The following is a 26,996-nucleotide window of genomic DNA, read 5'->3' on the forward strand; positions in this document are numbered from 1 at the left end:
ATTGTTTCAAAGGTGTGCATGGCAATCATTTCTGGACAATGAAATGGAAGTTGGCTAAGACTTTTCTTCCTGAACACGAATACAAGATCTCAAAAAGAGAAAACTTTTTGACATTAGCAGTTCTTCCTTTTTTAAAAGAGGTATTGATATCTGGAGCAAGGGCATCTTGCCATCAGGAGACAATCAGCAAGTGGCTCAAAACTAATATGCTAAGAATGATGAAGGGAAAAGATTTAAAAAGACAGAAAGAGACTTGTTCTCCAATAGTATTACTAAGAAGCAGAATGTATGTTATGTATGTTATTTGGGAAAAATAGAGCTTTATTTGTAAAATGTCCTTCGGGTATTCCCTTACTTGCAATAGCTTATATAAAGGAGTTTAGAAGTTACCTTATGATACATCACTTTGCCTTTTTCTTTTTGTTTTGCTTAAACATAACATGTGTGGAGTAAAGTTTTTAATTATGGGAATGTATTCCATATTCCACCAATTGGGAATGTATTCCATTCCCTAGTCTACTTGGCAAACTCCTTTTTAGGCTTTATCTTCCACCCCATTTTGTACTTGACACTCAGCAACATAAACTATCCCTGGATGTGCTGCATGGTATAGAGCTCTGTGTCCATGCATGTGCTCTGCACCCATCCTCAAATTGTCTCCTATGCGTCTTGTCTATTTGAAATACTTCTACCCATTATCAGAACAAAATGAAGATGTCACCTCCCTTGGGGCAGCTTTTCCTCTCTATATCTCCCAAAGAGGTAATCATCTATTTCTCTGTATATTAGATATATTTATCTGATTGTACTTATCACAGTGCATTACAATTTTTTTAATTCCATTTTTCCCTATACAACTGAAAACTCCTTTTCAACCAACAGTGCACAAAGGTTCACTTTTTTCCACATCTATGTTAACATTTGTTATCTCTTATCTTTTTGATGATGGCCATTCCAACAGGTGTGAGGTTATATTTCATTGTGGTTTTAAACTGCATTTCCCCAATGTTCAGTGATACTGAGTATGTTAGTGATCTTTTCATGTACCTGTTGACCATCTGTATATCTTCTTTGGAGAAATGTCTATTCAGGTCCTTTGCCTATTTTTTTTAAAAAAACTGGATGATTATTATCATTATTTTTGCCATTTAGTTGTATGAGTTCTTTATACATTTTGGGTATTTGCCACTTATGAGATACATGGTTTGCAAATAATTTTTTCCCATTTTATGGCTCATCTTTTCACTTTGTTGTTGGTTTCTTTTGCTGTAGTTAGTTTGATGTCATCAACTTGTTTTTTTGCTTTTGTTCTCTTGCTTTTGGTGTCAGATTAAAAAAATCATCACCAAGACCTACATCAAGGAGCTTTATTCCTATGATTTCTTCTGGGAATTTTGTGGCTTCAGGTCTAACATTCAAATCCTTAATCAAATATGGGTTAATTTTTGTGAGTTGTGTAAGAAATAGGTCCAATTTCATTCTTTGACATGTGACTATTACCCTAGCACCATTTATTGAAGAGGCTGCCTTTTCTCCGTTGAGTATTCTTCATTTCCTTGTCAAATGCTTGGTTTAATTCTGTTTCATTGGTTTATTTGTCTGTTTTTATGCCAGTACCATACTATTTTGATGACTGTATCTATAAAATATAGCTTGAAATCAGGAAGTGTGATACCTCCTGCTTTGTTCTTCTTTCTCAGAATTTCTTTGGCTTATTGGAGGTCTTTTGTGACTCCATATAAATTTTAGGAATGTTTTTCCTACTTCTGTAAAAAACATCATCAGAGTCTTGTTTTAAAAGCATTTATTTATTTTTATTTGAGTATAGTTGACACATAATGTTACATTAATTTCAGATGTACAACTAGTGTGATTCAACAACTCTGTATGTTATATTTTGCTTACGACAAGTGTAGCTACTGTCATCATACAACACTATTATAATACCATTGACTATATTCCCTATGCTGTACATTTTATTCCCATGACTTTTTCATTCTGTAGCTGGAAACTTGTATCTCCCACTCCCTTTCACCCATTTTGCCCATTTCCCCCTTCTCCCTTCTGCCAACCACCAGTTTGTTCTCTGTATTTGTAAATCTGATTCTTTCTGTTTGTTTATATATTTGTTTTGTTTTTTTCTTTAGATTCCACATATAAGTGAGATCATGTTTTTTGTCTTTCTCAGTCTGATGTATTTCACTTAGCATAATACGATCTAGGTCCATCCAAGTTGTTGCAAATGGCACAGACTCATCCTTTTTCATGGCTGCTGAACATTCTAGTGTGTGTGTGTGTGTGTGTGTGTGTGTGTGTGTGTGTGTGTGTGCGTGTGTGTGTGCACGCAAGCATGTGCATTTGGGCGTACACATATATACCACATCTTTATCCATTCCTCCACTCATGGACACCTGGGTTGCTTCCATATCTTGGCTATTATAAACAATGTTGCAATAAACATAGGGGTGCACATGTCTTTTTGAATTAATGCTTTCATATTCTTTGGATAAATACCCAGTAGTGAAATTATCAGATCATATAACATTTTGATTTTTAATTTTTTGGTAACCTTGATACTGTTTCCCACAGTGGCTGCACCAATTTATATTTCCACCAAAAGTGCACAAGGTTTCCTTTTTCTCCACATACTTGTCAACACTTGTTACTTCTTGTCTTTCTGATTTTTCTCATTCTGACAGGTGTAAGGTGAGAGCTCATTGTGATTTTGATTTGAATTTCTCTGATGACTACTGATGTTGAGCATCTTCTCATGTGTCTGTTGACCATTTGCATTTCTTCTTTGAAAAAAATGTCTATTCAGGTTGTCTGCCCATTTTTAATCAGATTATTTATTTTTTGGTGCTGAGTTGTATAAATTCTCTATGTATCTTGGATATTAATCTCTTATCAGATATATGCTCTGCAAATATCTTCTTTCATTCAATAAGTTGCCTTTTTGTTTCCTTTGCTATGCAGAAGCTTTTTATTTTGATGTCATCCCTATAGTTTATTTTTGCTTTTGTTTTACTTGCCTTAAGAAGACATATGTAGAAAAACATTTCTATGAAGGATATCTGAGAAATTATCAACTGTGTTCCCTTCCAGGATTTTTATGGCTTCAGGTCTCACATTTATGTCTTTAATCTATTTTGAATTTATTTTTTTGGTGGTGTTAAAAAATTGTCCAGATTCATTCTTTTGCATGTAGTTCTCCAGTTTTCTCAGAACCAGATACTGAAGAGACAGTCTTTTCCTCATTGTATATTCTTGCCTCCTTTGTCATAGATTAATTGACCATATAAGCATAAGTTCATTTCTGGGCTCTCTATTTTGTTCCATCATTCTATGTGTCTATTTTGCGCTAGTACCATTTTGTTTTGTTTACTACAGCTTTGTAGTATATCTAAAAGTCTGGATTTGTGACACTTCCAGCTTTGCTTTTCTTTCTCAAGATTGCTTTGGTTATTTGGGACCTTTTGTGATTCCATATAAATTTTAGTATATTTTGTTCTAGTTCTTTGAAAAATGCTGTTAGTATTTTGGTAGGGATTGCACTGAATGTGTAGATTTCTTTAGGCAGTATGGACATTTTAACATTAATTTTTCCAATCCATGAACATGGAACATCTTCCCATTTGTTTATTGTCTTCAGTTTCTTTCATTAATATTTTACGGGTTTCAGAGTACAAGTCGTTTACCTCCTTGGTTAAGTTTATTCCTAGGTATTGTATTCTTTTTGGTGAAATTGCAAATGGAATTGTTTTCTTAATTTCTCTTTCTAATACTTCTTTATTAAGGTATAGAAATGCAACTAATTTCTGAGTATTTTTTTTTTATTATGTTATGTTAATCATCATGCCTTACATCATTAGTTTTTATGTAGTGTTCCATGATTCATTGTTTGCATATAACACCCAGTGCTCCATGCAGAATGTGCCCTCTTTAATACCCATCACCAGGTTAACCCATCCTCCCACCCCCCCCTCCCCTCTAGAACCCTCTGTTTGTTTTTCAGACTCCATAGTCTCTCATGGTTCGTCTCTCCCTCTGATTCCCTGCCTCATTCTTTCTTCCCCTCCTGCCATCTTCTTCTTCTTCTTCTTCTTCTTCTTCTTCTTCTTCTTCTTCTTCTTCTTCTTCTTCTTCTTCTTCTTCTTCTTCTTCTTTTTTAACATATAATGTATTATTTGCTTCAGAGGTACAGGTCTGTGATTCAACAGTCTTGCACACTTCACAGCGCTCACCATAGCACATACCCTCCCCAATGTCTATCACCCAGCCACCCCATCCCTCCCACCCCACACCACTCCAGCAACCCTCAGTTTGTTTCAAAGAGGCAAAGAATCTGTACTCAGAAAACTACAAAATACTCATGAAAGAAATTGAGGAAGACACAAAGAACATGGAAAAACGTTCCATGCTCATAGATTGGAAGAATAAATATTGTAAAGATGACAATGCTACCTAGAACAATTTACACATTCAATGCAATCCCCATCAAAATACCATCAATTTTTTTCAAAGGAATGGAACAAATAATCCTAAAATTTGTATGGAACCAGAAAAGACATCAAATAGCCAGAGGAATGCTGAAAAAGAAAAGCAAAGCTGGTAGCATCACAATTCCGGACTTCAAGCCCTATTACAAAGCTGTCATCATCAAGACGGTATGGTACTGGCACAAAAACAGACACATCAATCAATGGAACAGAATTGAGAGCCCAGAAAGGGACCCTCAACTCTATGGTCAACTAATCTTCGACAAAGCAGGAAAGAATGTCCAATGGAAAAAAGACAGTCTCTTCAACAAATGGTGTTGGGAAAATTGGACAGCCACATGCAGAAGAACGAAACTGGACCATTTCCTTACACCACACACAAAAATAGACTCAAAATGGTTGAAAGACCTAAATGTGAGACAGGAGTCCATCAAAATCCTAAAGGAGAACACAGGCAGAAACCTCTTCAACCTCAGCCGCAGCAACGTCTTCCTAGAAACATCACCAAAGGCAAGGGAAGCAAGGGCAAAAATGAACTATTGGGACTTAATCAAGATGAAAAGCTTTTGCACAGCAAAAGAAACAGTCCACAAAACCAAAAGACAACCAACAGAATGGGAGAAGATATTTGCAAATGACATATCAGATAAAGGGCTAGTATCCAAAATCTATAAAGAACTTCTTAAACTCAACACGCAGAGGGTTTCAGCAGAGGGAGAAGGAGAAGCAGGCTCTCTGCCAAGCATGGAGCCCATTGCGGGGCTCGATCTCCGGACCCTGGGATCATGACCTGAGTCAAAGGCAGATGCTTAACCAACTGAACCACCCAGGTTCCCTTCCTCCTGTAACTTCTTATTTAATTAATTGGTTGGTAAGGAGAGTGTTGTTTAATTTCCATGTGTTTGTGAATTTTCCATTTTTCTCATCATTGATTTCTAGTTTTGTGTCATTGTGGTCAGAGAAGATATCTGACATAATTTCAGTCTTCTTGAATTTGCTAAGACTCATTTTGTGGCCTAACATATGGTCTATCCTAGAAAACATTCCATATTCACTTAAGTATATGTATTCTTCATTGGCTAGAATGTTCTGTATATGTCTGTTAGGTCCATTTGCTCTACAGTGTTGTTAAATCCACTGTTTCCTTATTGATTAACTGTCTGGATGCTGTATCCATTGTTAAGAATGGGATTTTAAAGTTTCTATTATTGTATTACTATTTATGTCTCCTTTGAGCTATGTTACTTTTTGCTTTATATATATTTAGGTAGTCCAGTTTATAAATATTTACAATTGTTATATATTCTTGATGTACTGAGTCATTTATCATCAATGTTTTTAAGGTTAAGTGAGTCTCATAGGGAGCATATTGTTGGCTCTTGTCTGTTTGTTTTTATCTGTTCAGCCATTTCTATGACTTATAATTGAAGAACTTAATCCATTTACATTTAATATAATTATGGATAAGTAAGGACTTACTATTGTTATTTTGTTAATTGTTTTCTGGTTGTTTTGTAGATCTATTGTTCCTTGTTTCTTATCCTGCTGTCTTTTTTGGTGTGTTTTGATGTATTTTGGTATCTACATGCTCTGACTTCTTGATCATGCTCTTTTGTGTAATTACTGCAGGATTTCCCCTTTTGGTTATCATGAGGCTTACACAAAATATCTAAAACTTATAATACATTATTTTAAACAATAACAATTTACCTTCAAAACTCTGATAGAATTCATAAACTTTACACTTTTACTACCCCCCTCACATTTTAGGTTGATGCTGTTACAATTTATATGTTTTTTTTTAATTATTGTGTAACTAATAACAGATTTTTCCAATGATGCTTATTTTTACTGTCTATTTTTTAAACTTTTAAACTAAAGTTTTAAGTTAATTATGCACCACTATTAGCATATTGCAGAATCTAAGATCATACATTTAACATTACCACTGAGATTTTTTTTTTAAAGATTTTATTTATTTATTTGAGAGAGAGAGAATGAGAGATAGAGAGCACGAGAAGGAAGAGGGTCAGAGGGAGAAGCAGACTCCCTGCTGAGCAGGGAGCCCGATGTGGGACTCGATCCCGGGACTCCAGGATCATGACCTGAGCCGAAGGCAGTCGCTTAACCAACTGAGCCACCCAGGCGCCCAACCACTGAGATTTTTATTACCTTTATATGTATAACTACAACTTTAACATTTCTTTCATTAATTTCTCTGATCACATAACTTAATAGTAGGACTTCAGACTCACCATAAAACTAAGTGACTTATAGGCAGCAGTTGCTAACACAGAAATATTCTTGTATGCACATAATCAATATTTTTATAATTACTGAGGAAATTATAAGAAAATCCTTGGAGAAGTAAGATATCTTACGGGACATGCTATGATTTGCCTACCATTTTGTGTGCTAATCTCCAAGGTGAGACTCTTAACAGCTGTGTTTTGAAATCCTAAAAGTCTTTTTTCTAATTTGAAATGTCTATGGAGCATAACAGGCTTTCAAATGGAAAAATGCTGCCAAAAAGATATAGAGACTGCCAGCGATTTTTATGCTGAAAAATAAATTAAAATTTTAAATGTCTTTTAAAATGATAACCAAAGGTCTGGGAAGGCTCAGCTTCCTGGAACCTTACCTTACACAGACTTTCCATCTGCAGGAAAGGCCTTGTCTGATGCCTTCCCTTTAAAGAGATATCACTAGACAGGGACAGAAATTTGCCTCCTCTTTGAGAACAAAGAAAAATTTTGGCTCCAAAATTGGATTTTTATTTGAATAATTAAAACACTGGTATAGCTTAGTAATGAAACAGGAGGGTACATGCTTCTCATCTGGTAATATTAAAACACTACTATTGTCAAGAAAAGCTGACTAACATGATATAAATCAATCACACTTTTGAATGTGGACCCACCTTCATCTGTTCTCCTAAAATGAGCTTTCTAAATATGCTAATATATTCACCTGTATGTTTTACTTTGGTAATTGCAAAGAGATCATTAATAAATAGGAGCTCCCAGAAGTGTTCCATCTATCCCCACAAAAATCTTCTAAAGAATAGCCTACACCTGTGGCACTTCCTTCCTTATTCCCTATTGTTTTGATATATTTTTTAAATTTTATTTTTAAGTAGTCTCTACATCCAGTGTGGGGCTTGAACTCACAACCCCGAGATCAAGAGTCATACACTCCTCTAACTGAGCCAGCCAGGCACTTCTCCTGATATCGTGTACTCTGACTTTGCATCATCTCTTAAGTTACCAATGACTTCTCCATCCCTAAATTAATTTTCTCTGTTCTCATTTCCCTCAGCTCTTCTGTCACCATTATTACCTCTTTTTTGACTCTAGTAGCTAAGGAATATCTTGGTTTCTCTGAATCTAGTCATTCTACCATCTATTTTTTCACTCTTTTCTTGAATCCATCCTCTTCCCATTCCCTAAAAAATAAGCTTTGCTCCATGTTCCTTCTTCAAAACTCTCCTCTTCTACTATATATTCTGCTTTAGGAATATCCCTACCTCTTGAAGGCTTCAATAATCATGACTTTCCTTTTTTTTAGGTCTTTATCATTTTCATTCTTCAGATATTTGGATCTTTTTAATTTTTAAGAAACTGAACTAGTCTTTCCTCTAAAACAAGCATACATTATTACAAGTGAAAGAATATGGAATTTGGAATTCAATGAACTTAATTTTAAATCTTGTTATTCTTTTTACTTGACATGGAGAAGCTATTTGTTCTCACCAAAGATCTGTTTCCTCTTTAATAAAAATAGAATGACATCAAATTATACTGCTATAGCAAAGGGCTAGATATCTAACAGTTATAAAATTGCCTGGTAAAGTTCCCAAGCTAAAGTAGAGCTCAATAAATGCCTATTTACCTTTCTCCTCCTAATTTGAGTATGATTTTTCAAATGCATTCAGATTTTAAAATCTTTATTCTTTCCCCAAATCCTGTAACCCTTTGATTCTACTTCTTCAATTTCATTAATTGATTCCTTTCAATTCTCATTGTCTCCATTTTACTTTACATCCTTAAAATTTCTCATCTGGACAATTGCAATGGTTTCCTATTCTATTACAAGATGTATTAAACTTAACTTTCAGGTAAAGATTTTTATTGCATAGCTCCTGCTATATTACCCTCAATCAAAAACTTGTATCTCCAGGGCGCCTGGGTGGCTCAGTCAGTTAAGTGTCCTACTCTTGATTTTGACTCAGGTCATGATCTCCGGGTCATGAGATCAAGCTCCATGTTGGAGCTAAGGACTCAGGCTCCAGCATGGAGACTGCTTGGGATTCAGTCTCTCTCTCTCCCCTCCCTAAACCCCACCATGTGTTCTCTCTCTCTCTCTAAAAGAAAAAAAAATTGAATCTCTTCATAGCTCATGGAATTAAGAAGGGATATAATATCAATTATTACACACAGAAATACCATAGCTTAAAAGCACTTTCACAACTATTATTTTGTTGCTCATTAAAACATTATACACGTTGGGGTGCCTGGGTGACTCAGTCAGTTAAGTGTCAGACTCAGTTTTGGCTCAGGTCATGTTCTCAGAGTCCTGAGATCAAGTCCTGCATTGAGCTCCATAGTGAGGTGTCTGCTTGTCCCTCTTCTCCCTCTGTTCCTTCCCCCTGCCCTCACTCTCTCACTCTCTCAGATACATAAATAAAAAGTCTTTTTAATAAAATATACATGGTATCTTCCTATTTTGATAATGAGTAAACCTGTATACCAGAAGTTTGTGCACTTAGCTGTAATAAAGGTAGGACTGAACCCAGAGCTTATAGCTTGCAATTTGGTGCTCTTTTCCTTTTGTTTACACATTTGCATTCTAGCATTTAAGTTCCTTCTTAATACAGTCCAAACCTAACTTTCTGACATTATATTTCCAATTCTGCCATATTGTGTTACAGAATGCTAGACGTGCCTCTTACAGAAAATAGATCATTTTAGTTATGTGAAGTGTATTTTTAAAAAGAGATTTTAAAAAAAGCTACTATTCTCTTAAAATAACCAGTTGCTTAAGGCAAACTGTTCTTCCAAATGCCTCTACCCTTTATCAGCTCAGCAATACAGCACATGCTGTTCTCTCTTTCTAGAATGTGATCCTGCCAATCTTTTCCTATAAGAATCCTATCCATTCTTCAAATGGATTTTCATATTCCTTATTTTCCCGTAATTTATACCCATGTTCTCTTGGCTCATATGACTTGAACAATATTCACTTGTGTGCTTTCTCATATCACCATACTGGAATTTATTCTATTTCTTGAAGGCAGATACCATCTTATCATTTTTTTCATCACCAAGCCAAAAATAGTTTAGATGACTAAGAAAAGATTGCTGAGTAAACCTACATTGCAACCTTCCTCTCATATTACGTTTTGAGACTAATGCAACTAAGACTTGTACTGTTGTCCATATGGAAAGATGTTTCTGATCTTTGAGAAGATTTTTAAAAGACGTTACCTAGGTCTGAAAACAAGAGTATGGAAGCATAAATGTTCTATTGTTGCTTGGAGCCCAGATTGCTCAGAACAATATTACCATATTAAAACTAGCTCCTATAAAAAAGTGTATTTTAAGTTGTATAAATATGTAGAAGAACTAGTGGGGCTAGAGTTTTAAAAGTTACTTCAATTGTGTTATCTAAGCTAATATGATATTTAGAAAAATGTGATTTGTAAAAATACTCAACATGGGGAGGCTGTGTAAAAAGAAAATAAGTAACACATATAACAAGACTTAGCACTTACTCTGTGCATACTTTCTGAGAACTTAGCACTTATCTGTACTTTGTCTACTTTATTCTCATGGTGTCCTCATTACTGGCGGGGAGAAACAAGCTGTTTTTGCAATGTTATGATAAAAACACTAAAAAGAAAAGGTGATGCAAGAAATAGAGGCCACAGATAATTTAAATTATGGTAATCTTTCACTGAAATACAGTTTAAAATATACATGTTTAGAAATACATTAAAATATTCCAACTAGAAAATAATTTTTGATGGATAAAACTATTTATAGATAAGGCAAATATCTTGGCTTAAGCAATGTGGGAATACTTAATGTATACTAATTCTAAATCTATAAAAATGAGATTATTTCATGTATTTTGTGCTACATATTAAATGACATTTTTGAAAAATTAAATTATAATAAAATATTAAGAATATCTTCAACTGTCATTATTAATGATAAAAAAACATAAAAGCAAAATTTAATGTCAGATCTGTCAGATTTTCTCATGTTGCATTTGAATATTCAGATTTAGTATTCTATAACTTCCATAGTAATATACTGTTTATTGAGTATATGTGATTTTTATTAAATAAAATTCCATTATTATAATGGAAATGCTATATGACCTAGACAAAGTGGAGCAACTGAACTGACCTTAATATGAGATGGATTATAGGATGAAGTGAGAATAAGAGAAAAAATAAGAAATAAAACACAAGAAGAGATGTCTGAATAATAAGCTTTTTTGTTTAAACAATATGGATAACGTAAGAGACAGGCAAGAAATTTGGGGTAGGAGAAAGAAGGAAAAGATCTATCAAATCACTGATAAGCCAAAAGTAGAAACAGAAGAAAAGACTTACATGTGCTGCAGACTAAACTATCATTTTCTTTATAAAAGGCTCTTTGTAGAATTATTAACTATTCTCAATTGCATTCCTCCATAGTCAACCCATAAGGAAGTTCTGTTGACCCTATTTCCAAAGATATTCTATGCCCAATACTCTCCATTTCAATTAAAACCTTCCTTGAGAGTTTTGGTTCAAGACCGTGAACTAGGAAGATGCTGAACTCACCTCCTCCCAAGGACGCACTGAGTCTACATATAGAACAATTTCCTCTTTACATATGGAACAATTTCCTCTTTAAAAAAACAACAACCTAAAGGTTGGCTAAGTGACCACTACACATCATGCAAACAAGAAGAAATTCACATCAAAGAGGATATGAGAAGTTGGGACACAATCTCACAATAAATCCTACCCCTGGTGCAGCAACTCACAACTGGGAAGAAACTCAAAACCCAGAGCTTTTCCCTGAGGATTAAAGATTGAACCTCACATTGAACCACCCCATTTTTAACGCATGCACTTGAGCGATGAGGCCCTCCAAAACATCTGACTTTGAAAACCAATGGGGCTTGCATTCTGAGACCTGCAAGACTGTAGCTCTTAAAGTTTGCAAGTGCTCAGATTCACCTGTCCCAAGGCCCAGTTCAGAGGCAGCTACTGGTGACCAGACTTAAAGTGAAAAAGGCTCACTTGCTTTGTTAAAGTATCAGCTTGAGGAGCAGGCATCTAATTTAACACATACATCTAGGAATTTGCTGGAATACCCTCCTGGATGGAGACTGGCAGGGGCCATCTTCACACTCTCTTTTTGCTGTGCTCCAGAGCGCTAGTATTTCTCAGAAGGGAGCTTTTACAGACATCTGGCACCCTGACTTTTGTGGTTATCATCCAGGGAAATACCTCTTAACTGAATGGCTCTGGAGGCTAAGGGAGCTTGCATTTCTGGTCCCACGAGACTCTAAGGGTGCCACTCAGAAAGAAGTTTACACCCCTGTCTGGCACCCCTATATTGTGACTGCTGCCAGGGGACATCTCTACATCGTCTGGCTCTTATGGCCAGTGGGACTTACATTTGTCGGCCCCACAGGACTACAACCAATGGAGAAAGTGTTCCTAAACAGCTACCACCCCAAAGCACAGAAAGAGACAATAGAAACAGGTCTTTCTGTGAAGCAAGCCAATTAGCTAACCATCATGACTATGAACTGAGGGGCTTGATATTAATTAAACACATATTTGGGTCCTTTCCAGAAACTTTGGATGTCAGATGTGATCTTTGCACTCACCCTCTGCCATGCTCCAGGGCACTAGAGTCTCCTGGAGGGGAGCTTTACATACATTTAGTGCCCTGTTTGTTGTTGTTGTTGTTGTTGTTGTTTGTTTGTTTGTTTTTTTGGTGTCTGGGTTTTTGTGGTTACCGCTAAAGGTACACTCCTTGATTGCCTAGCTCTCTGGTGGCAAAGCAGAGGGTGGTTTCATTACTGGGTCCACAGGATTGTGGCAATCAGAGAAACATTTCTTGGCAGGCTACCACCCCCAGGCACTGTGCAAACTGTGGACAGAGGCACAACCCCTAGTCTTTCTATAAAGGAGTCCTCTTTACCTTTTCTGGAGCTATGGCCTGAAGGGAGGGCTTTGAGTTTGGCCCACATCTGCTGGTCTGTGGAACTGCTCTCAGAGAACATAGGCTATGGATACGATCTTGATAAAATACCCTCAACAAAGCAGGTATAAAGGAAGCATACCTCAACATAACAAAAGCCATATATGACAAGCACACAACCAATATGACATTCAACAATGAAGAGTTGAGAGTTTTTCCTCTAGGATTAAGAACAAGACAAGGATGCCCACACGTGCCACTTCTATTTATCATCATATTGGAAGTCCTAGCCAGAGCAATTAGGCCAAAAAGATATAAAGGGTATAGAAATTGAAAGGAAGAAGTAAAATTTTCACTATTTGCAGATGGCATAAAATCATATATAGAAAACCCTAAATATGCCATTAACAAACTGTTCAACTAATAAACAAATTCAGGAACTTTGTAGGATACACTAATAACAAACTATCAGAAAGAAAAATAGAGAAAACAATTCCATTTACAATTGCATCAAAAAATAGCTAGAAATAAATTTAACCAAGGATGTGAAAGACCTGTATATTGAAAACAACCAGACATTGATGAAAGAAAACAGACTATAAAACTGCCTCCAATATTCTTCTGCTTTATGTAATTTGATGATAGCTATTACCTATCTGAAGTGTCTCTTCATGCTATTTCAATTTTTTTCAATCTTTGTCACTCCAATGAAATCACTCTTATCTATAATCTTCATGCTGTCAAATTTAAGAGACAGTCTTCTGCCCTCCCATTCTTAGTTTTTCAATAGCATTTAACAGTCCTCACCCTCTTTTCAAGAACTTCCTTCTTTTGTTTCACTCCTATTCTTCTCACCACTCATGAGCATGATTTGATAGCTCCTTGTATTTCATCATATCATCAAATAGCATTGATCTTTAGGACTAGGTCATAGACTGTCTCATCTTTCTACAAAGTCTAAATGATGTCATCTATCATGCTGCTTTAATATTCTTTATAATATCTACACGCTGATGGTCCCTGACTATCTCTGAATTTCAAATACGTTCAACTACAAACGTAACATACCTGTGTGGAAATCTCTAAGTCATTTAAAGTTTAAAATCTCAAAAGTGAACTCTTCATTTTTCCCCTCAAAACTCTGGACTTCCACACTTGATTAAATTTTTTAAAGATTTTATTTATTTGAGAGAGAAAGAGCACAAGTGGGGAGAGGGGCAGAAAGGGAGGAAGAAGCAGACTCCCCACTGAACAGGGAGCTGATGTGGGGCTCAATCCCAGAACTTTGGGATCATGACCTGAACCGAAGGCAGATGCTTTAACTAACGGAGCCACCCAGGTGTCCCCACACTTAATTAAATATTATCATTTACTCCATTCTCATGATGTTTAAGCCCAGAAAATTAGGGATTATCTTTTATTTTTCTTACTTTCCACATCAAACTGTCATCGGATACTAAAAAATTGTATATCTTTAAAGGATAACTTGAGTTTCTCTAGTTCACTGACCACCATAGCTCAAGTCTCCACCATCTTACATCCAGACCACTTCAGTCATCTTCTAACTAAAACTTCTGTTTTCTTCATTCCATCTATCAAAAATATAAAGCATGATCTACTGAAAATATAAATGAGATCATGTCACTCTCTTACAACTCTTTGTAGTTTCCTATTATATATAGGTGAGTTAAAGTAGCCTAGGAGTAACCATGGTGAATGAGAGTGATATTGCTCAGCCTAATGGGAACAGGCATTAATTGGTTCCAGTAGATATTTTCATAAAGGCACATTAGTTTCAGTTGCCAGATATAATAAGGAAATAGAAAAATCTTTGTGAGTGCCCGTGTATGTGTGTGTGTGTGTAATCTCCTAATTTTTAAATGTTGGCTCTCATTTTTTCAAAACACTGTGAGCTTAAAACAAAACATATCTCCAGTCCAGATTAGGCTGAACGGTTGCCAGTTTGCTTCCTCGGCAAAAGAGATCTGGTTTTTCCTTATCTCCTCAACCTCATTCTATGATTTTCTCCCATTTACATTCTATAATTTAGACTCAGTGATCATTATTTTCCTTGAATAGCTCCTCAAGCTCTTCCTCAGTGTGGGGCTCTTCCTTCCTTATAGTCTAGATGCATAAAATTCTGGTATCAGTGAGAGTGGGACCTTCTAAAAATGGGTGGGTTCCCCCCGATACTTTCATTCTCTCTTACAGAAGCTTGGGTTTTATTATTATTATTATTTTTTATTTCACAGTACTGTCCTAAATTTGTAATTACAAACGCATGTGACATTTAACTGTCTTTTCTGCCATTAAATTCTAAGAACTATGGGGACCATGTACTATGTCTGCTTTTGTGTGTCTTATTTGTTCCTAGTACAGGACCAGGAACATAATAGGCAAATAATACATGTAGATAATGCATACATAAATGTTCACTGGATTTCTCTTCATCTCTATAACACATTCTAATTATCCTCTAAGACCTAGCTCAATGTTAACTTCCTATGACCCTTTCTCCTAGCTTCCAAAAATGCCATACCTCCTCTGTGAGTTTGTAACATTTCACACATTCTTAAATTATAATGATTATGTTTTAGTCTGTGAGCTTCTTTTTTTTTAAAGATTTGAGAGAGAAAGAACACATATGGGAGGGAGGGGAAGAGGGAGAGAGAGAATCTCAAGCAGACTGCCCGCTGAGTGTGGAGCCCGACATGGGGCTGACCCTGAGATCATGACCTGAGCTGAAATCAAGACTCGGACACTTAATCGTTTGAGCCACCCAGGGTCCCCTGACTGTGAGCTTCTTGATGCCTAATATCCATCATGGTGCTTGCAATATGATTACAAAATAATCTTATAATTGGAAGCCATGACACCTGAAAGTAATTAAACTCACCATATTATCTATTTCCAATAAAGCCATATAGTTTTGTAAAAGGTGGGACCAAGTAAATATTCATAATGATTATTCTGTAATTCACATCATACCGTAATAGCTACCAGCATTAACTGAATACTTACTTTGTCTCAAGCTCTATAATTATTACATGCATACATCAGTTTATTTCCTTAACTCTATGAAACAGTACTATTCTCATTTTTAGATCTCAGGAAATAAACTCTTGGAGAACACAGTAGTGTTTTTGCCAATGAAGTTTGTTTGACTTCAAAGTATAATGTAATTTAGTGAATAAATGGTCAGATTTTGGAATCAGGAAGTAGTAAGTTCAAATTTCAGTTCCATCAAATTATTACCTGGGTAAACAGAACCTTGTCTCATTTGTAAAATGGGAATAAAATAGTAAATACCATATATTTTATAATAAATTAAAAGACATGTAAAAAACACATAGTAAATCATTATGTAAATTGTAGTCTATAAAATATCACTTTTAATTATTGAAGCTGAGAGATTTAGTTGATTTTTAATAAAGTCAATTTATTAAGATCAGAGTCTGATTAGATCTCAGATCTTTTAAATTTCTCTCATGTTTTTCTTCATTTTCATATATATTAATTATAATATATATAATATATAATATAAAATATATAAATATATGTATTAAAAATAATAGAGTTCTGTAATTTTTTTAGAAAATTACAGTTGTATTTATGTTGAAATCACACTATTTTTTTTCCTGTCCATGTATAGCAAAATGTAACTTTAAGTCATCTTGAAATATCCATGGGGGATAAAATTCCCATAGGTCTCTATTCTAAGAACTATCTACCCACCCCACTCCCCCACAGGATATTCTTTAGTCATTTATACAAATAATATAAAGAAGTAAAAATTATAAATGTGTGGTAGGTGTATAATCATTATCAATAATTTAATAAAAAATTATGTATCATGGATACTTTGTAAAAACAGGTATTTGTGAGTGTTAGTTACATTATCAGTTAATATTTTAAAGCATTTTTTTATACCTTTTATTTATGAAATGCTATAAGAAGGTCTACTAAAATTTCAAGATTTTTAAAAAATATTCTTTGATAGTTATTCAAATTAATGCCTACCACAGTATACTACATGCATTCTCTTGGTTGTTAGTAAACTTAATTTTGAATTAATAAAATCAATACTAATTTCAAGATGGAGTTATATTCAGTTATGTCTACTTCTGAAAAATACTTATAAAATGTTTCTAGAACATTCGCAGGAAGGTTTCACAGGCGGTACCTCATTTGAAACTCACCATTAGATACGCTAAATTTGATTTACATGTTACAGAACAGGAAACAGTCAGACAGGATTCAGTTACCTACTTAAGATCAGATAACTATCAAGCAGAATTTGAATTCTAACTCATGTCTTTCAAATCCAAAGCCCATGATTTTTCACTTACTATATGGCAAGAAATTGATTGTTTAAACTCCAGAAAAGTATCCCAATAAAATTGGTATGTTATTTAAATACTTTAAACTAATGAAATATTAATAGTAACAAATAAATAAAATCTAGCTGCCGTTGTTTTAAATCACCCAGGCTTCATTTTCCATATTTATTAGTTACTTTTAAATTTTAAGTTAAACTTTGACAAAATAATGAAATAGCAATACAAAATATTACCTAAAATCTGATCCAACTCTCTTCCCATTTTCTGGTTCTCCTGGATCTGGGCATAGATTGGAAGCTGTTTTAATACCTCCCTCATTTACTGTAACAGGAAAAAAAAAAGAATCAAAACATGATTAGAAAATCAAGAAAAATGTTAATTGAAAAATGTACATAAAATATATTCTTACATTTTGTGTAATCACTATAGTTTAAATGTAGAAAGATTAAATATAATTTTATAACCCAGTAATAAAGACAAAGCATTTTTGCTATTAGTGGACCTGTAAGTTTGATATTCATCTTCAATGACATACTATTCTGAATATTAACACACTGACAGTTAACACTTTTTGTAAATTACTACCAAATTGTGAAATCTCTGGAAATGCATTCCCAGTGTATCAGTTCCAGAGTTTCCATTAATTATTGGCAGTAAAGCAGTTACTACCAGTTATGACAGTATCATTTGGGTACCTATTATTTTTAAAGTTCCAATTGAAAAACAAGACCCTATGGGAAAAGTTTAAGATTGTTAGCACTTCTTGTTTGGCATATAATGAAGCACTGTGCTCTACCAATGTTAAAGTAAGACTATGGTTCCTATTACCACACATGTCAATGAATTATGATATAATGCTGAAAACCAAAATAATGGTTTTTCCCTGTAGCAATAGACATGATTAAGTTTTCCTTGCCATCATACACATTTTAAACAGTTTCTCCAGGACACTCAATTAATGAAAGATTCATTAATATTTTCAGTGAATGTGATCACAGTGGGTAACTAAATCCCCAAGACAGCTATCTTAGTGGGAAGATATTTAAACCTCATAGTTCTGATATATGTGAGTGATATTATTTCATACATTCAATCTCTTAATGAACTAGAGAATAATTTATTTTGCTCTTCATCAACTTATCTGCTTTTTGAGAAAAGAATAGAACCTGAGCAGAGATTCCACAGAGGGAAAAATTAACTTTGTAATGTTTCTCAACCTACAATGTAGATCTGAGCCACTTGTGGAAATTTCTTTAAAGAATGAAAATGTGTATTTCTTCACCTAGCTATTCTGACACAATTACTCTAGGGCAGGACCCTGAGCATCAGTTTTGTGTTTATTTTGTTTTTCAGTAACACTTTAGGTGATTCTAAGGTAAAGTCAATGTTGAGAACTGCTGGATCTCTGCATCATTTAGTTCAGATTGATCAATATGTTCAAACTGACTTATCAGATAACAAGGCAACTATCAGATAATGTCCCAATAGTCGTAATTCTGGTAAAATCATATTTTCAATTAGATATGAAATTTTGCATTTGTGCCCTTCATTCTATAAAAATCACTTTTCTAAATATCCCCAACCAATATCCTTATTGACAACTTTATTACATATTCACCAATCTGCAAAATATATGATAGTTTTACTTTTCTTGGTCTGATGACTTGCTACTTCATTCCTCTTTACCTTTCTGGGTTGTTTTGTTTGGTTTTGTTTTTGGCCCATTCTCTTACTTTCGACTACTCTTTTACTTTATAGTGGAAAAATTCAAAAGCATTGGCCTACAGTTCCCCATATTTTATATTTCCCTCATGGCTTGAAGAAATTACCTCTTTGCTAACAAGTTCCAATATATAATTTTGTCATTTTTTTCCAAGCTCCATTCTTGCTCCTTCAATTATCTACTACTAGGTAATCCCACCAAAATTCCCATTGTTATCTGAGGTGCATGCTCAGATCCAATGTAATCACTGATGCTTTTGTGCATTCCATTTTCATTCACCTCTAATCCATCTTGAGTCCGAGAGGAGGACTAAACTTCCTCAAACACCATTTTTGTTATTGTACAAATCTCCCATAATTCAAGATTTCTACTGTATCAGTTGTATTTCCCACTAGTCCATAACTCAAGTCCAACGAGTTCTTCATTGTTCTGCAGTTTTGTTTTGTTTTGTTTTAAAGATTTTATTTATTTATTTGACAGAGTGACAGTGAGAGAGGGAGCACAAGCAGGGGGAGTGGGAGAGGGAGAAGCAGGCTTCCTGCAGAGCAGGGAGCCCGATGCGGGGCTCAATCCCAGGATCTGGGGATCACGACCTGAGCCGAAGGCAGATGCGTAACAACTGAGCCACCCAGGCACACCTTTCTGCAGTTTTACTTGTAAGCCGTGCTCACCCCTGCTTTATTTGTACTTCCTCCTGTCTCCATGTTTCCCCTTTCTTCCTCCTTAGCTATTAAAATTCTAACTAATTTTCAAGACTCAGTTCAAGTCCCATTTTCTGAAAAATACAATCTCTAATTTTACTACATTATTCTAATCCCTGTTACATAACATGGGAAATTTTATATTTAGTTTTAAGATTCTTTATTATACTACAAATTGGTAGTTTCACATTCCTTAGTCATATATACAGAGATTATATATTTGATAAAGATAAAAGAAAAACATAATTTTAATATACCCACAATGCCTAGGTAGAGCTTAACCTCTCAGTTAATATACCCTAGTCATTTGATTAACAACAATACCTGATATAGTGTTTACAATAAATCAAGTACTTTCTGTGGGAAGCACTCTCTTTCCTTTTAAAATGGCTTTTGAAAGTGTAGTTTATGTTGTTTAAATGTGATTTTTTGATATGGATTAGAGATAAAGAAGTGGCATGACTTGAGCTTACCTACTTTATTTTATTACAATGTATAACACAGATTATAGGTTAATATAAACGTGACCTGTGAGTACAGTATTAGAAAAGAAAAGTAATAAAAAATTCATTTTTTCCCATTTCATCATCATTATTACCTCAAAAAGTAAACCTGTGGTTAAAATGAATTTTAACAATAGCTAACGCTTAACATGGTACTATGTGTCAGGAACTATTCTACCTTCTTTACACATATCGACTTCATAACAATCTAAAAGGAGCTACTATTATTATATACTTCTTACAGGTGCAGAAACTAAGTCATGAAGTGTTTAAAAATGTTTCCAAAGTCATACTGTTAGTGCCTTAGTCTAGGTTTAAACCTTGGCAGACTGATTCAAAATATTCTACTCTTGAACCCTGCCTCCATCCTGTCCAGAAACCTCAGCAAGGCAAAATGATATCACTAACTACAATTCAACACCCTTAACCAAATGTTTTATCTTAAAATGTATAGCATATTTATAACTTTTACCATTTTCAATTAATTCTAGTCCTTATGGTTTTAATTGTTAAGTTATTGTCTATTTGGAAGTGTCCTTTAAACCACTGTTTTTGGATATCTGCAATAGGGGAAAGACTTTCCAATTTAAAATGTAAAGAGAAGGGGAGAAGTTCTGCATGATACATGTATTTAATATTCTTTGAAAATATTTAAAATTTAAAATTAAAGAACAAAGTGTGTAATATCTTATTTCTCTGAAATACGAATATTTTATAACTTCCCATAGCTAGTGATACCAAGACATTCAAATGAAGTTAGAACTAGGCATTCAATAGTTTCCTTCACTACATAAGGACAGATAAGCAATTGGACAGATTTATCACTTTTACTTCTTTAAAGTTGAATAGTAACCTGCAGAATGGTTAGAACATGAGCATTCTTTAAATGTTTAATTACATGGACTGGGTGCTACCTCTTGAAAAGAGCATCTCTATGGGGAATACTGTTTTTGCTCTGATCTCTAAGGATATTTATTATGCCCATTATTACCATTAATGCAACATGAGTTCTTGCCCCACACAAAAGTGGATAAAAGAGGGGAGGTAAAGGATTTTAAAAAACAAATGAATTGTAATTTCTTATAACCCTGAAGTTATGGGCTTATGGGTTTATTTATTGGATTTATAAATATGGTACAGGAATCTTAATTAATTTACCGTATTATTACATGTTCTAGCTTGAAAACATTATAAACTTAGTCAACAGAAAGATATAATAAATATGCATCAGGAAATATTCATCTTTTACATGTACCAACTCATTTAATCTTCACAACAATCTTAAGGGTAGTTTATAATAAGCACATTTTCTGAGGTTTCTGATTGTATATGGCACATAATTTACCCAAAAATAAAAGCAAGTAGATTCTGGAAAGAATTCTCCACATTACCTCACCCAGCTGGTTACATTGCCACCTTTCTTAGACTCTTTTATATTAGATTTTAAATTTCTATTCCACCTTATGAAATACAGTGTTTTGGATCTTGTTCTGAACTCAAACATCATGGATGTTGACAGAGTGTTATTTTATACTACATATTCTACAAAGAATTTCCTCTTAACTCATTTAGCTTCCCAATAAAATATTGGATCCTTGCCATTCTGAGACTGTATTTTATTCCCTCTTTTATTTTCTTAGTCTAGCATGGTGTTGGCTTGGAGAAGTAGCTCAAAGAGAATCATAGAATGAATGAATAACATGAAATGAATGAAAGTATGGATTTGGAGATAAAATAAAATTGAAAAAATACATTATGGGAAGTTCACAGTTTCTTCATAATTCTACCTTAATATTCTAGAAGTCCCTACTAGAAAAGTTGGCAAGAATACTAGTTCACTAATTTCAACATTTTAAAATATTTAAAAAAATGTTTTTTATCTTTAAAACTTAAAAAGAATCTACTTTTTCCCCTTTATTGACAAATCTATACTTTTTGATGAAAAACAAGGGATGAATAGAGGCTTTTAGAGGTCAGGTATTAAAGCTGGAAAAAAAATCGAAATTAGCATTTAAACAACCAAATGCTCCCCAAGAACACTGATGCAGCTTCCTGGATCTCCTCTCTCTCTCTCTCTCTCTCCCTTTTTTATTACTATGTTGCTTCCTGGATCTCTTATTAATTTGTTTCCTAGTTAAACTTTAAAGATGCTACTGTGGGAAGACACGCTTTGGCAACGTGTCTTGTCCTCGCTTATGCTCACTTCTGGCAGTTCCAGAATTGACTGTATTTTTCAAAAAAATACAAGGTTTGGTTTGTTTTTTGTTTTTTCATTTGAAAGGTTTATATAAGAATTGTATCCTTTTAAAATTATTTGGCCCTGCATTGAATAAATGAAACGAAAGAGAAGAAGACTCAAATTCTTACTTGTTAATAAATAATAATGATAAAAATTAAAATATAATCTTTTCTATAAACAACCAGAGAGAATGTCCTTTTGAAACTATGAGATATTTGAAAAAAAATGTAGTGAAATGAAATTTAATATAATGCTGATTTGTTATTTTGTGACTATAAAAAATTGGCAAAACATAATTTGTTTTTATTTGTGATTATGTTAAAAAATAAATTAAAAAACACAAGAATATTGTTCATCTTTTACATAAGATGTCATGGATAAATGCAAATTATATTTTTAAAATTATGAAGTAAATTAACATTTTTTGCTTCATGTTTTACTTTTTTTGCCTCATTAACTTTTTTCCTGACAATTTTAAATCAAATATTCTTTAAATAAAATATTTTTAAAAGAATTAGGCTTTTTGCCTACCAGACACACTGTTATGTCTAAATTCCTTTCTTGTTCACCTCCCATAACCCATATGCAAGAGCAACGAAAATAATAAATATGTCCACTAAAGCAAAATACCAAATATAAAGAGTTACATACATTCTAATGCCTTGATAAATCTTAGCTATTTTAGTATAAATAGCCTGAATTTCCCAGGCTATCTGAAAACTCGAAGCATGTAGCATATAAAATGACATTCACATAACCAAAATGAGCCAAAGGGTGAGCCAGCATAGTTTATAATCCTATAAACTTAGAGTTCCAAAATAAATACATTGTTTAGACAAAATATTAGAAAAAAAGGTAGTAAACCTTAAGTCTGCAAAGATATAACTTTTATTTCATATTGACACGATGAAATTTGGTATGTCAGGATAGTCTTCTGACAAATTTTTTTCTGTTTATATTTTCTTTTATAGGAAGAATGTCTTTCCAAAATGTATAAAATAATTTATATATGAGAAATTTATTTTCCCTAAACACAGACAGATATGTTTTTAACACCTGAAATATAACAAAAAATCATAATTATACAGCTAACTACTTTGAAATGAACTGTTTAGGGCTTTGCAAAAGGTGACCTAATTTGATCAATGATTTCCTACTGACAGCGGCTATTTTTGGCTTAGTATTCTCAAATCTAACAAAATGTAAAATCACATTTTAAAAGTATGACACTTTAAAATGTTTGATAACATATAGGCTCTGAGTTTTTTTTTTGACAATTGATGTAATTGCTCAATTACTGACATTTACCATTATATATACAAGTCAAAAAACATGAAGATAAAATCCTTTTCTGATATAACCATAATGAATAATTTTTGTTAAAGAATTTTATCAGATTATTTTGAATTGAATAAAAATAATAATGCTAAAAATATATTCCTGTTAAAAATAATATATGTTATTTATATTAATCTTATTTACTATCAATATATCATTTTAGAAGTCAGATGTTGTATCATTAATGGTTTCTTTCCAAATTTATTAATTATACATATAATGAACAATAGGGTAGAAAAGTCCTACAAACTGCTATTGATTTATAATATAAATACAAATAGCATAGCTCTCCTAAAAATTTTATTATATGTTTACAATAGTATATATGAATGCTCTAATTTAGCGACTGTTAATTTGAGATTCAAGGATGAACTTCAGATGATCTATAAAATCCTGAATATTAAGCAAAATTGTGTACTGGGGCAGCATATAAATGTGTATATTTCAGACCATTTTGTGATTTTTCAAGGGAAAACAAAAATTAATTCTATAGTTAATAATTAATTTACAAAAGACTTGACTTAAAGGGTATGGATAAGTTAATTCAAATTGAGAATATATTTTTTCTTAAATAAAAATTGCTATAAAAAGAAATTTTTTCCTTAGAAAAATAATTATGTTGAACAAAAATTCCTGTAAGAAATCACCAATTTAAGAAATTACCAATTTAAGAAATTTCACTCATTTTTTTATCTTACATCCTAAAATTATAAAACTAGAATGCTATCCCAACATACTAGCCCAAAGAGAATTTTTTCACCTCTCAGCTTGGGAGTTTACCACATTAATCCATTAACTCAATATACATTCAAATACAAGAAAATATTGAATAATAATCATGCATGTTATATAGATATTAATGCAGTTAATTTGGTAAATACACAAACATTTTTATAAAACACACACAAACAACACAGACACCACAAACTTCACTCTTGCACTAGAGAAAGTAACAAAAAAGGAGTACACTCACAGATAGAAAACTTGTTGCTGTTGTCTTTCCCTGGAAACAATTTAAATCCTCTAGATTTAAAATCTATGGCCTTTTTCACTAGTTAAGAAAACAAACAAAAACATGTATCAGGATATACAATTTTAAAATAAAATTCAAGTTAACAAATTTTGTTAGCATTGAATTATGCAAGTTAAAGAAACTGCTTTCTTAAGCCTGATGTAGGTACCCCGAAGAAAATACAGCAATACAATCACTAAGTAGTAAAATACCAAGCAGTAGTGAAGGATTTTAAGTGTTCTATAGGAAGAATCCTGCATATATGTGTGGATATGTTTTTAAATATTATGCAAATTTTTAGAGGAGAGCAAAACATTAACACTTTATATAACTTGAGTTCATCAAGTTTTATGGAAAAATTAAGCTAGAAAAATAAAAATACTGAGACATTATAAAAGTGGGAAGAATTTAATGAACTAGGTTCTTAAACTAATATATTTTTTTAGGTAATTTAGCCTAAGTGAAATATCAGGACACACTTAAAATGGTATTGGAAAAACTTAAAATATATTTTAGTATTTCTGCCAATAACTATTTATTTTCAGAGTCATGGCTTTTGAAATTATGGTCTATAAATTTTATAAAAGTGAATTACAGGGCGCCTGGGTGGCTCAGTTGGTTAAGCGACTGCCTTCGGCTCAGGTCATGATCCTGGAGTCCCGGGATCGAGTCCCGCATCGGGCTCCCTGCTCAGCAGGGAGTCTGCTTCTCCCTCTGACCCTCTCCCCTCTCGTGCTCTCTATCTCTCATTCTCTCTCTCTCAAATAAATAAATAAAATCTTTAAAAAAAAGTGAATTACAATTATTTGGGTTCCATCTAAAATAATTTGCTATTGTTTTTGATATTATGATATTGAAAGTCAATATCATAAGAGGCTGGTATATTTCATTGTGTACTGTATTAAAATAGATATGACTGGATTTACCTAAAAGATAAATATAAATTCAATGAAGTAACTGAAATATTTTTAAAACAATTTTCAAGTATTTTAGATGAAGGAAAAGAAGTATTTTTTAAAATATAAATTATTGGATTAACTACAGTGGCTATGTACTTTTTAAAAGTGATAAACAATAATGATACCAAGTGAAATAAAGAAAATCTATTTAATTCAAACCCCATTATTAAAAAGTTATGCAACCTGATTCCATGAGATACTTAAATATCAATTTTTATTAAAGATTTTATTTATTTGACAGAGAGAGACACAGTGAGAGAGGGAACACAGGGAGGGAGAGGGAGAAGCAGGCTTCCCGCCAAGCAGGGAGCCAGATGCGGGGCTTGATCCCAGAACCCTGGGATCATGACCTGAGCCGAAGGCAGATGCTTAACGACTAAGCCACCCAGGTGCCCCTTAAATATCAATTATTTTCTTTTAAAAACCAGCATGAATAGTAATGCAAGGGATATACTTCACTTTTCAATTATAATTTAGAAATTTTTACATATTGATTTTTATAAGGTTTAGAGTCTAAGTATTACATTAGGCAATTAGTTTTTGTTCAAGCCATGAATTGGAAAAAAGCAATACCGATTTTTGTTAGATAGCTTAAAATGATCATTTTACTAATTCTTACTTGCTATTTTACCCACTTAGTTCATATCACGGGTATTTTATTGGTTTTGAAACATTTTATGTGATTGGTTTCTTATTAATACCTCAAAAGTAGAAGGGTGAGACAGGGTCTTATGATTTGCTAGAATATATAGTTATGGACTATTTATACTTACTATGTTTAAAAAAAGAAGGAAATGACCATTGGTGCAGGATTTAAGAGACCCGATTCTTAGCAATTATTAGTTGTGTGATTTTGAACAAGAATCTGTCTTTTTACCTCGGTCTTTTCTCTTAAAAGAAGAAGCTAGGACTAGATGACAGCTCAGTCCCTTGATAGCTCTGAGATTCTTTATCAGCAAAAGAATGACCACCTTTGAAAGTTGTGCTTTCTGCTGTAACTCTCTTCCACATCTCCCTCCCCATGGTAAGCCAGAGTTTGATTCTACTGCAGTATTCAACTGCTCTAAATTTAGTTCTGCCACTTTGTGAATTTTCCTGCTTTCCTTAAGTTCTTCTTAATAAAATATACATTTTATATTTTGAAACAAAGTTCTGGATAATCTCAATCCAAACATGAATTATAAATAGGAATTCTGCCTCTACTTTCCTCTGCACTATAACATGTGACTTCAACTATCACAGATGAGCCTGAAGATTTCATGGTAGTTTTAGCATAAATCTGGAATTCTTTAAAGAGTAAAGAAAAAATTATAAACCCAAAGGCCAAAATTGAAGAAGAAAAGGCCAGAAGGTCAAAAAGAGCTCAATTCTATAATGTGTAACTGGGAATAAAGAATGTTGAAAACTACAGAGGTGTGTGTGTGTGTGTGTCTAAAGGTTTATATAAGTTGCTTGCATTTAGACTTGTT

At 33.4% G+C, this 26,996-nt stretch overlaps 1 protein-coding gene across 4 annotated transcripts in view; it reads right to left on the reverse strand.

Annotated features, from left to right (window-relative positions):
- Positions 1-26,996, reverse strand: part of CSMD3 (CUB and Sushi multiple domains 3) — a 1,160,406-nt gene that overhangs the window by 670,076 nt on the left and 463,334 nt on the right. For 3 of the 4 annotated variants that reach the window (XM_027574671.2, XM_027574666.2, XM_027574669.2), the window contains 2 exons: positions 24,530-24,607; positions 17,286-17,373 (listed from right to left, as the gene is read on the reverse strand). In XM_027574671.2, coding sequence (XP_027430472.2) covers positions 17,286-17,373; positions 24,530-24,607 — 166 coding nt within the window. The remainder of the gene's footprint in view (positions 1-17,285; positions 17,374-24,529; positions 24,608-26,996) is intronic. The other variant, XM_027574673.2, reaches the window with a different exon arrangement.

The sequence above is a fragment of the Zalophus californianus genome, chromosome 4 (assembly GCF_009762305.2).
Source record: "Zalophus californianus isolate mZalCal1 chromosome 4, mZalCal1.pri.v2, whole genome shotgun sequence".
In the NCBI taxonomy this organism is placed as follows: domain Eukaryota; kingdom Metazoa; phylum Chordata; class Mammalia; order Carnivora; family Otariidae; genus Zalophus; species Zalophus californianus.